Consider the following 12,419-nt stretch of genomic DNA (forward strand, 5'->3'; position numbering starts at 1 on the left):
GCGGGCCCGCGGCCCCGGAGGGGTGTCGCGCTCTGCGGTGACAGGTCTCAAGTCTCTCTCAGCTGACAAAGGTACATGTGTGGCAGGGTGCGTGCTGAATATCACCTCTTTTAAAAGCTGTCAGTTACTTCAGGAACAGAGAAGGCAGAGCTTTGAGGTCAATCTCTGTTGTTACTTGTCCGAGAAAACTGAATTGCTCATATGCTGTCTCAGTCTTCACCTGGTGAACAGGAGGCAGCAGCAAGGCAGGGAGCGGTGACTCTGACGAGGCACTGACCAGAATTTAAAAGGAAAAATGTAAATCACAAATACATTCTTTACACTTTCTCCCCCAGCAGGTTTACGTAAAGTTCATTGTATTTTTGAAAGCTGTAAGTGATTAAAAATATACTGAGGTGCTTCAGGTCAATTGATTTTTAGTAGGGAGTTTATTCACTGATACCGAAGTTCTTGCCCATACGTTTATTAGGAGAAATGCAGTACCTTTCAAGATCAGTATTTTAAAATAACTTTGTCCTTCTTGCTTATTTTTGCATCCCCATTCAAGCTCTTTTCTGTATGAAATGAGATTCAGGATTTCCAAAGTGAAATTGCACATTCCCAATTCCTTTTTTTCACCCTTCTCCAGGGCATCAATATTCACTTAGCCAAGAAGATGATTGAAGACAGGAGTAGAGATTATATGAATGCACGACGTGTAGCAAAGGTACAACCTTGTGTTGACTTTTCTTTGTTCTATTTAATTCTACAAACTAGCATTAAACTTGGTTCTTATTTTCAAATAAAAGCGTATGTTAGACTAATCAGGTTGGTATGCTAAAACATTTGTATCAGTTTTATAAAGCATAACCTAAAATAAGTGTTTAGTGTGTTTAAATCTGCTGTTCCAAACGTCGCTTCTGTTTCAGGAATATGAGACAGTGATGAAAGGTCTGGACCGCAATGCTCCCTCTGTCCCCCCACAAAATACCCCGCAAGAGGCTCAGCAGGTTGACATGTGGAAGAAATACATCCAGTGGGAAAAGAGCAATCCTCTGCGGACGGAAGATCAAACTCTCATAACAAAAAGAGGTAATTAGATATTGCGCTAGGACATGTAGAATTGTATTTCTTAGCTCCATTAATGATCTCCGGCGTAAGTAATGATGTGATTTAGCGTTCAGGGATCATGCTGGAGCAGAAGTTGATCAAATTTCTTGAATTGTGTGGATGGTTTTTTTAAACTACTCTTTAGTTTTTGCTCAAGCCAAGCTGAAAGTAATACATGGATTTTGGGGGACAGTGCTATAGTCGTGTGCCACTGAACTTTCATTGGAGGTCAGGAAACGGTGGGTCACCACCTGATTTTATGGCCCATGTTCTTGAATGAGTTCTGCCTCTTCCTCTGTGGAGGAGGCAGGTTTTAGCTGCTGGTTATGATTCGTAAAGTTCCTGGCAATATAAAAGAACTGCAGTTGTGATCATTGTATTCAAAGCTAATTAGTGTTAATATTGTCTGATTTATTTGCTGGGTTTTGGATTTCACACTTCCATCGTGCAAGATGGTACCGTTTCTGCGATAATGTACAAGGAGTATTTCTTACATTTTTTCCCCCAGTTATGTTTGCCTATGAGCAATGCCTTTTGGTTCTGGGACATCACCCAGATATCTGGTATGAAGCTGCACAGTACCTCGAGCAATCCAGTAAACTGCTAGCTGAAAAAGGGGTAAGCAGATTGCCATTGGTTTTCTTCCTTGTTTCATTGCTTTGACATGGTGTACTGTTAATTTTTCCCAAACACTTAAGAACCAAGGGCGGGGGTGTGAAAAATATTTAGCACAATAAGTTGTGTCATGTTCAGAATTTTAAAATTGGGGCTATTTTAAGAAAAATATTTGCATTTGAGATAAGAATTACAAAAAACTATTTCAGTGTTGGCCAGTTTTAGGTCTGGGGGGTGGGTTTGGCCTGATTTTGTGATTCCTTAAGTACTGGGGAGATGATTATCTCTTTATTGGAGCACTGCATGGAAGTTCACTGGGACTTTTCACACACAGAAGATACTCCATAGATTGGCCTTCATTGTCACAGATGCTGAACAATTATATTATCATACTTATTTTATAACAGGACATGAACAATGCTAAACTTTTCAGTGATGAGGCTGCTAATATTTATGAAAGAGCGATCAGCACTTTATTAAAGAAGAATATGCTTCTTTATTTTGCATATGCAGATTATGAAGAGGTGAGCAAAAACAGTGATGTACTGACGTCAAAACCCAAAGACATCTCTCATCAATAATGTCGTTTATTTGAAACATACTGAATACACAGAATTCTATAGAATTAATTTACTGATTCTTCTAGCCTTAACCTCGTCAGTGTTTCTGAGACTGAGCTGACAAAATGGAGAAGAAAAGCCCATGTGATGAGTTACAAATTTTTTTAAATCTACTGTCTTTCCACTTAAATATTGACCACGTTTTTCAAATTACTGTGAAGTTGAAAGGCTGATAGATTTATATGTACCGGAGCATCAGCTTCTTCACTTTTAAAATGGGGATAAAGAACACCTTTCCTATCTGATTCTTGGGGGTTTAATGTTGTATTTGCATGGCTGTGAGGGAAGATGGGAGGCACCCTATACTGCAGCTTTCTTGAGAAATCTCTTTACCCAGCCTGCCACCATACGGCACAGCCTCCGTGATGAGTCATGCGGCGGCAGTGGTTGGTTTTGCACGTGAACTGTCAGGAATAAAGGCCACTTCCCGCTGATCAGATGAGGACTATGGAATCCTCTGCAGGATATATTTTGCCCACTTATCATAACATGGAAGAGTCTTTGTAGGAAGATCCTGAGGACAACAGCAAAAAAACCCTTTTGCCCTTAAAAGAAAAAGCTTTCTGTGGCTTTCAGTGCAGCCTCTTGTATCCTAAGCGTACTGGCGATTTAAATTTTTTAAGGTTGCACAATACAATTTGGAGGGCTGCAGCTGGCAGGGAACAGAATGGATTATTGGAAATGCGTAGGTTGGAGAGTGATGGAGGTGGTTTTCCTAGCTGTCTGCACGTTACTTTGCGGCAGAGGTAAAGGAAAGAGTCTTCTTATCCTAAACACCTACAATGGCAGTTCTGCTGCGGTATCACTAAATCAGAAAAAGACTTCAGAGGTTCTTGAAAAGCACGTATGTAAGCACTAGTGAGAAATTAATGTGGGAAATAAAGAAATGACTTCACAAGACAAAAAATGCATCTGAGTAAAGGGGCTGACGTACATAGTGTTCAAGTGGGGAAAAAAGGAAGCAGAAAAATGTTCGGTTTTTATTCAGATTGATTGTTGCATTCTCACAGGTGATTTGTATTAGTTTTACTAAGCAGTGTGCATTTCCTTTTTATTCACTTAGAGTCGAATGAAGTATGAGAAAGTACACAGCATATATAACCGACTCCTGGCTATTGAAGACATCGATCCCACCCTGGTAAGGCGATCCTTAGTATTGAGTTTTTCCACAGTTGCATGGATAGTCACCGGAGTACACGCAAAGAATGGGGAGGTTCATTGGGTCACAAGGATGATTGAGCAGGTGGAGTACTGAGATGACAGAATTAGATTCAAATTTCAGCAAGGTTGATAATTATAGCCTTTAATCCACTCAGATACACTAAGTCATGTGCACTTTTCTCCTCCGTCTCTTTTGGAGAATCTCTTAAAACAAGCAATGAAGATACAAGATGTTAAAGATGTCAAAGATGTCATGACACACCTCATAAGAATTGGTGTGTGTGTTGTTGGCTCAACTGAAATTTCACTTTCCTCCCCTTAACTGATTAACAGCACATTGCCTTTGCCCATTGTTCTCCCTTCACAGAAATACACCGTACTGTGTACATGTAGTTTGCAAATAAATTTGCAGTGCCCCATATAAGTATCAAAGAGTATTGCTGTCCAGCTGCTTAAGTCATACAGCAAGCAACATTGTCTGTAGTGCCAGCTGTGCTGGTGCTGAACAAATGGTGTGAGGAAGTCACCTGCCCTCAAAAAGTTATTAATAAATAAATATAAATAGTTTATAAATAGACACAATAGACACAACAAAGCATGAGAAGGGGAAAAAAAAGGTCTGAGGTCTAAAATTAAACAACAGGTCAGTGTCAGAGGAAAGGTATCCATTTACTGACATGTTCTAGTCATTAAACACTGGTCATAATGCTTCCCAAATACACATTTGCTGAGAAACCACATACCAGTTCCTCCTATTTGAGGAATGCTGTTATTTGTGATCTGAGTGGAGGAAAGTTAAATCCCAAAGAAAGGCAAATCACAAATGGGCCACTGAGTTAAATAGCACGTTCATTATTCCCTTGATTGGGTATAAATACTTGCAGACAGGATGATTTGTATCTCGGATTGTATAATGAACAGTAAAATGCTTCATCGGGCCTTTTGACTGTTCTTTAGCCTCACGGATGTCTTAACCTTATTGGAAAGTTACCATTTTTACAATAGGCCTCTAGTTCTCTGAAGGCACCAGCTTACGTAAACTACATTCATCTACTTACCTCCCCTCCCTTGAAAAATCTGTGTATTAACTATTGTCATTTCAGGGGATCGGTCTTAGGTATATTCCATTTTAAAAAATGTCTATAAAAAGCTCTGTCTCAGTATTTATAGCAAAACAACATAGAGGCACAACACAGCCCTGTTTCTATTATGAGTTATTAGCTGTATTCTGTGAGTAAAGATTATTTTAGATATAGTAAAAAATTTTATTATATCCTAGTATTCTTTGTTAGCACTGATACTATATAAATATTAATATGCACCTTAGGTTTATATCCAATATATGAAATTTGCAAGGCGAGCAGAAGGCATAAAATCTGGAAGAATGATATTTAAGAAAGCAAGAGAGGATGCCCGGACCCGCCATCACGTTTATGTAACAGCAGCTTTAATGGAGTATTATTGTAGTAAGGTAATTATATATACTTTGTTTGATATTAAAGAAGTGTCAGCGGGGTGCGTAGCTCACTGAAGCTAATAACTTTTTTTTTTTTATGTTTGCAGGATAAGTCTGTGGCCTTTAAGATTTTTGAGCTAGGGCTGAAAAAATACGGGGACATTCCAGAATATGTGCTGGCATATATCGACTACCTTTCTCACCTTAATGGTAAGCTTGAAGAGGTCTAATGAAGCGTTAATGTGTGAGTTTAGGTTCAGGCCAAGTTCTTTGTATTTTAGTTTTAATTCTTCTTGAAGAGCAATGAAACCTCTTCATAAAACTCGACAATTAATCTGGAAAGAAACCCTGCTGTTTTGTCCTTACTGAAGTTCCCGAAGTGCATTGACATTAGATCTTGATGCTACAGAATAGAGGAGAGGGAGCTTTCCAAACTGCAACTCGCTTGCATTGCAGCAGTTTCACAGCATCTGCTGTGAACAGCGGGGAGCAGCCCGAGAAATCTGAATCCCGAGGAAAAAGGTCTGTAGGAGGTTGAAATCAGCATGAGAGGAGCGATGGGTTAGTTGGTCCCTACGAAAATTAATGTAAACTCGTTCTCCCCAGATAGATGAGACGAGCAAGATATAAAAGCAATATTGTGAAGATGGGTCCTGCTTGGAAGCTGCGGGGGGGTGGCTGGCAATGCAAAGAGCAGGGCACGGGCAAGGCAGGCAGCTCCCTGCTGTGCCAGCGCTGGGGGCACAGGGGGCTGGGGGGCCGCGGGCAGGAGGCGGCGGTGGCGGTGGGAGGTCTCTGCGTGGGGTTCCCTGACGCGGGAGTTAGTAGCGATGTTACAAGAAACCCGAGCTGCTGCGGGGAGCAGGGGCTGACAGGGACCCTTGTGTGGAACCGTCCTGGTCCGTGTCTCATGGGGAGTTAGAGAAGAGGGAGAAGAGCGGTTCGTCACAGGCTCTTCCGCTGCCCACTCCTGCCTGCCAGATGCCCGTTAGATTTTCAGGTTTCTTCAGGTATTTCTTCAAGCCTTCAATACTCTAGCTTGGTATTTGTAGCATAACAACACAGGGGTGTAACAGAGTCTGGGTTTCATTACAAATTGCTGGCTCGGTTTTGCGAGCCAGCCTCCCGGCCGCTGGTGTGAGCGGTGGCTGCAGGCAGCGGTGCTGCTGGATCTTCTGAACCTCCCAGTGCGTCCCGTAGGCACCAGGCACACAACTCTCTCCTGTCAGGCTACAGGACACTGGTTTTGTCAGGCTCTGAAAGTTTGAACAGATTTAGAGCTTTTCTTCTCCTGTGAGCTGTAAACAGAGAGATCTTTTCAAGTCCAAGTATATTTAATTTTGCAAGAAATCATTTTAGGTCTACATATTTGCAATGCCTTTCTATAGACTGCCATCAGAAAAAACTATCTTAAAACTTGCCAGCGCATTGCTCTGTCTTAGCAACCCAGCAGGCTTTACTGAAAAGCAAGAAAATGGATCACTGAACTCCTGTAAATGTAAGATATGGTAAAATACACAGCGAGAGAGACAGGGCAGAAGCTAGCAGCTTTAAGAACAAAACCACCAACCACTCCATTCCCCCAGTTGGTGACGTACAAAGGCTGCCTGCTCATTGGGAACCAGGTCTAATAATTCTGGGAGGACTTCTGGGGAATATAGGAGTATATCAATATTGCCCTGATTTAAAAGGGAAGTAATGAATTGAAAGGCCAAATTTAAAATTACCGAGCTACGCCATTTGTGATAATTAAAGAAAACAGGAAAAAAAACAGGGATCCTGAAGAGATGCCAAGCGATAGCTGTGCCGTTATAAAAGAACCTGTATTAGGATCGGTTCGTTGCCATCAACGAAAACAGACTTTCAAATAACAAATTCAAACTAGAATTTAACATTGGTAAAGTTTTATGTAGGTGTGCAGATTTTTTTTCTACTTACTAAAATTCAAATCCAGGTATCAGAATGTCAGCCTTTTATTTAATTCAATGTACACATTTCTTTGAATGGACATGATTTTAACTTGTCTTTAATATATTTTACTCAGTGTGATTTTTCTTTTTTCTTTCTATTTTTAAAGAGGACAATAATACAAGAGTTTTGTTTGAACGTGTTTTAACTTCAGGGAGCCTTCCACCTGAGAAATCTGGGTACGTCTGCAAAAGCAGTTTCACTACACTAAAAAAGATACATAACCCCTTTCAACTACAAACATCCCAAAGCAATTAGAAAAACGAACAGCGGGACAAAATTAGGTACAGATGTTCCTTCCCCTCTTCATGCCATCTAAAATAGCAACAACTGTGACAGATTTGTGCAAGTCCCTATCCCACTTGCAGTGAAATTCATTAATTTATTGACTTTAAAACCTCACTGACGCAGGAGCGTTGAGGATAGAGTGCAAAATGCTGCGCAGCAGGGGCTCAGTGGTTTGCGGAGGTGGCGTGGCTGAAGGCGTGTATTGCTCACCAGGTAGATGGGGAGGGGGAGCCGAGAGCATCTTTCGGGAGCATTATGTTAGAGAAGGTGAGTCAGGAGTTTATGGAGGAGAATGCTGAACGACTCCCAGCCAACTGAAAATGAAATAGGGAAGGAACCAAAAAGGCTTGGATTAACCACTCACCACCTCGTTTTCACTACTTCTTTTAAAATTTATTTCTCTGAAAAGATGCTTACCAAACCCTTCGCAGGCCAAGCACTCACCATTATTATTCTGGTAGACAGGCATCAAAACGAAGAAATCAAATGCACGGCCGTGCACATTCATTCTGCACTTTAATTCCAATCTTTCATGAGAAGTATTTTTATGTCCATTTTAAAAGTGAGAAAAACCAAGAATTTAAGAGCTGAATCTTCTTCAAAGGTGAACTCCAAAGCTAAAGTAAAAGTTGAATCAGGTCCAGAAATTCGGTCAGGTGTTGCTTAAGTTATATATGAGATTTTCCACAGAGACGTAAGCAGGGACTACATATATTCTGGGCTATGTAAAATTCTGAAGTGCTGCCTGTCGTGTTGTAGGGTCTGGCTCTTGCCTGCTAGAATATGCTAGTCTGTGCAGGTGATCTAAAGCAAAATCTGTGTTGAGAAGTCCTTCACATATCAGGATCAGAGTGAAATTCTGTGTAGCGGGCTGAGTGAAGTCTATTTCTGCATCTTACATCGATGATAAAAGCTTACCTCAAATGCCGAAGTCATTTACACCAGTAATCCTTGCTTTTCCGTAACAAAGTCCGTTACGATCCACTAGATTGAAAGCTTTTACAGAAATACATAAGGCACTGGGAAGGTAATGCATGTTATAGGCTCACCTAAAGTAAAGGCTAGAAATGGTCGCGTGTTCCCAGATTGCCTCCTTGGAGCCTCTCCTCTCCTGTGTTTAACTGGGCCGTGATCAGTAATTCTTTCTCCTTCAGCAACTGTCTGTTTGTCTGTTCTTTTATAGGGAAATCTGGGCTCGGTTTTTAGCTTTTGAAAGCAACATTGGTGATCTAGCTAGTATACTGAAAGTTGAAAAACGGAGGTTTACGGCATTCAAGGAAGAATACGAGGGTAAAGAAACTGCTCTGCTGGTAGACAGGTACAAGTTCATGGATTTGTACCCTTGCTCTGCTAGCGAACTGAAGGCCCTTGGTTATAAGGTAAGTGGATAAGAACACTTAATTTCACTGTTATTCCTGTTAATGCCATCACCACTCAGGTACAGGCCTCTGCTTCGGACTTAAACCTGAGCCCCTTCAAAAACCAAAATCCTTTTGGAAGTCTGTAGAATCAGGTCATCTGTATGAAGCATCGCTGGCTGCCCTTCCGCTCCGCTCACTGCATCGAGAACTATATCAAAGCAAACATACCGCGGCCCCACTGACTGCTGCAAATGGCCGAGGAAAATTATCTACAGAGGTCCGGGGCCGCCTGCTTTTTTCTAGTTGTTCATAATGGCTGAAGGGCTTTGGTGCTGCTATTTGGAATTCAAAGTCTAGGCCAGACACCTGTATCTGGTGGTCTCCCATCTCGTTTCTGACCACATGTATTTTAACTACTATTTTAGTCATGTGGAAGGCCAGAACACTTTGGAAAACCATTGGAATAGAATAAAATGTTGATTTTATTTTATTTTTTTAAAGCATGATGTAAAATAGGCTGCCAGGCAAGCAGAAACAGCTCTGTCAGAGCAACTGCTGTTTTCCATTTGCATGAACAGGAAAAGAGCCTTCAATTCACATCTCAAAAATAGGGCCTCAGCTGCCACTTATTTCTTACACAGAAAAGTAGTTTTTGAAAAATACAGAAGTCATCGAAGTTAGCAAAGCAGCTGAATTGTTGGTCTCCACACAGTGGTAAAATAATCTGATAGGTGGAAATAAGAGCCACGTTGAGCCACCGAATGCTTTTCTTTTAATGCAATCGGGACGAAGTTATTTTGAAGTTACAGGCGTGCGTACAAGAGAGTACGTCTTGAGAAGCGCACGCGAGGTGGCGTGTACCTAAGGCGACTCAGCCTTGGGCCGATGGCTGTTGCTTGTAACATGCCAAAATATAATCCTGTTTGAACCGGTGCTTTGCATGCCTGCTGCCTGCCTTATGCCTTCTTTCTTTTCCCACTGAAGCAATCTAGGGAATGAAATGAGGGAGAAATGATAGTTGCGAAGGCCTAGTGGTCTGCACCTGTTCACCTAAATCTTTTTAGCCTAAAAAAAGGAGCCACTCAAAAATGACAAATACGGTCCCATTTGGTGACAAAAACAAGTGTTTGCGCTCCCAGCTGGGACGCTGTAGGACTAAAACGTTTGATGAAAACATGCAAGTTTTGCCCAGATGGTCTTCTAAGAGGACATCTGAAATTCTAATGGTGACAAAGTGAGAATAAGCGACTGGTTTAGAGAGATGTTTTGTTCTGTAATTTAAACAAGCAACGTGATCCTGCCAAGCTCAGTGCTCTCTGACTGGCTTTCGCAGGATGTCTCCCGTGCCAAGCTGGCAGCTATAATTCCAGACCCTGTGGTTGCACCTTCCATCGTGCCTGTTCTCAAAGATGAAGTAGACAGAAAACCTGAATATCCCAAACCGGACACTCAGCAAATGATTCCATTTCAGCCAAGGCACTTAGCACGTAAGTCAGACGTTCAGTCGGAAGCGGTTGTATTTCACCTGGCGGCAAGCTGTGAGCCTGCGTGTTTAGCAAACCTGATCACAGAGACTTTCCTAGTCTTCAGTCATCTAAACATGTACTTAAATTTTAGGCTGTTCTTTAATTGGATTGCTAAAGGCATATCTCTTTTACTTAATACTAAGGTCACAAGGAAATAAGTACAAGTAGTTTGGGGCCTGGTAAATGGTAATAAGCTGCTATACACACTGCTCATAGACTTCAGATCACTGACTAAACAGTATGTAATTAGCAGAGGCAGAAGTGACGGGGTAGTAATTATTTGCATCAAATAATGCTGCTGCAAAAGCCATTGAAGTCTGCTGGCTTGCACTGCCCTCATGCAGTTTTTCTTCCCACAGCGCCAGGCCTACACCCGGTCCCAGGCGGCGTGTTTCCTGTGCCACCAGCAGCCGTCGTTCTCATGAAGCTTCTGCCACCTCCTGTTTGTTTCCAGGTTTGTTTTAATGAATTCTGAAAACTTCCAAAAGTTGTAGAAGAGCTTCTGTTTTGTCAGAACCACAGTATGTATCACTCTATTGAAAATAATCTTCTAAACTTTTTTTTTTTTTTTTGGTAACAAATCAGGGTCCCTTTGTTCAAGTGGATGAGCTCATGGAGATATTTAGAAGATGCAAACTGCCAGACAGTAAGTTACTTGTTCGCTCTGGAGTCTGTCCTAGTGCTGCATATGACTTCGTTTTACATATGGATGTTGCTGTCTGAAATCCAGACCTCATTTACAGATGTGTAATTATTATTTAAGAGTATACTGTTGAATCAGCTACGTTTGTAGGTTGGAATCTACCTAGAGATGTTTGTATATTTAACTGTGGGGAGATCACCAAAATCAAAAAGCTGAAAATCACCAGCTGCTACTTTAATAACATCTTGGTGGTAACCATTAAAAGAAAGAAATGAAGATTTTCAGAATATCCTTTAAAAGAAGCAAGGCATTACTTCTAGCAGCTTTGTAACTGTAACATTAAATTACAAATTTGCAGTACGGTAAGTTCAGCGGTAGGCGTAACTCTGAACGCACACAGTTGCAGTGCTTGAGAACAACTCAAGAGCAGTGTTTTCTGAGCTCCTACAACGAAGGTCGAGTTATGACATATAAAGCCAGGGTAGATCCATACTCCAGGCTTCATGTAAACTATGGCAGATGATAATATGCTACTTTTCACCCCCTCTGTTAGTTTAAGGAGCAAATGATCAGAGATAAAGCAAGCTAGGATTTAATTTCTTTTAGAGTGAAAATAAAACGTCTATTTAAATTATACATGGTATTTCTGAAGCCTTCTCTGTTGGTAAGCAGCAGCTGACTTGCTATGCATACTTTCTGATGAATCACGAACTGGCTCTACTGTCTCCCCAACAGGCTTTCCTGTTTTATTAAGCTTGCAAATGACCTCAGTGCTTGTGTAAAGGGAGGGCTCGAGCTGAAGCAGCAGCGTTTACTTTGTAATTAGTGTTTGCCATAGCTCGCAGTTTTAGACAGCCGAGACTTCATTCTTAACATTTGTAGGAGAACAGGGTAGGAAAACGTCTCGCGTTCCAGAAATCTCCGCAACGTATCATCTATCTCGGTGTCCCTGTTTGCATGCTTATTTCTCATCAGGGAATTTAGTTTCACAAATTAAATTCATCTTTTTCTCCTTCTAAAGCTGTTGATGAAGCTGTACGAATAATTACCGGAGGCCTACCCGAAATAGCTGTGGAAGGCAATGGACCTGTGGAAAATAACGCTATGCTCAATAAGGCTGTTAAGAGACCACACGAAGATTCTGACGACGATGAGGAGAAAGGATCTGTAGTTCCCCCTGTACACGACATTTACAGAGCACGACAGCAAAAGAGAATCCGGTGAAACAAGTCTGGAGTTCTACTGTGACAGACAAAGACTTGCATTGAGTCCGTCAGTCTCTTAAAAGTCAAGCATTTAAAAGGGACAGCTGCAAACAAAAAAAGTCTTGAAAATGGTTTTGTTACTGTGGTGCCTCTTCTCCCATATGGTTCTTGATCCGAAAACAGCCAGAACAACCTTAGAATGTGCTCTGAACAAAACTAGGTTTTCAAAACCAAAAGTGCAAAATGTCAAAACTGCATTTTGTTCTTCAAGGGTGTTCACATCTACCACTTGAAATCTTGTGGGTTTTCAACAGTTTTATTTTAAAAACTGGATGGCTTATACTTGTGAAGCATTTTTAATTCACATTTTCTGGAAAACAGTTGTTCTCAGTTTGTTCATGTAGTGTCCTGCCTTATTGTTCGTTTTTATTTATGGCAGAATGTATGGAATCTGTTTTGTAGTTGAAAATGGAAAAAAACATTCCTT

The 12,419-nt window shown here is 41.2% G+C and overlaps 1 protein-coding gene across 6 annotated transcripts in view; it reads left to right on the forward strand.

Annotated features, from left to right (window-relative positions):
- Positions 1–12,404, forward strand: part of CSTF3 (cleavage stimulation factor subunit 3) — a 52,663-nt gene extending 40,259 nt beyond the window's left edge. The window contains exons 9-21 of one of the 6 annotated variants that reach the window (XM_082317442.1): positions 629–706; positions 909–1,071; positions 1,598–1,707; positions 2,112–2,228; positions 3,388–3,462; positions 4,813–4,956; positions 5,049–5,151; positions 7,019–7,088; positions 8,381–8,576; positions 9,892–10,045; positions 10,444–10,538; positions 10,670–10,730; positions 11,749–12,404. In XM_082317442.1, coding sequence (XP_082173568.1) covers positions 629–706; positions 909–1,071; positions 1,598–1,707; positions 2,112–2,228; positions 3,388–3,462; positions 4,813–4,956; positions 5,049–5,151; positions 7,019–7,088; positions 8,381–8,576; positions 9,892–10,045; positions 10,444–10,538; positions 10,670–10,730; positions 11,749–11,951 — 1,569 coding nt within the window. In that variant the 3' untranslated portion in view covers positions 11,952–12,404. The remainder of the gene's footprint in view (positions 1–628; positions 707–908; positions 1,072–1,597; positions 1,708–2,111; positions 2,229–3,387; positions 3,463–4,812; positions 4,957–5,048; positions 5,152–7,018; positions 7,089–8,380; positions 8,577–9,891; positions 10,046–10,443; positions 10,539–10,669; positions 10,731–11,748) is intronic. The other 5 variants (XM_082317447.1, XM_082317443.1, XM_082317444.1 and 2 more) reach the window with 5 other exon arrangements.
- Positions 12,405–12,419: the final 15 nt, after the last annotated feature.

The sequence above is a fragment of the Platalea leucorodia genome (genome assembly GCF_965183815.1).
Source record: "Platalea leucorodia genome assembly, chromosome: 7".
In the NCBI taxonomy this organism is placed as follows: Eukaryota; Metazoa; Chordata; class Aves; order Pelecaniformes; family Threskiornithidae; genus Platalea; species Platalea leucorodia.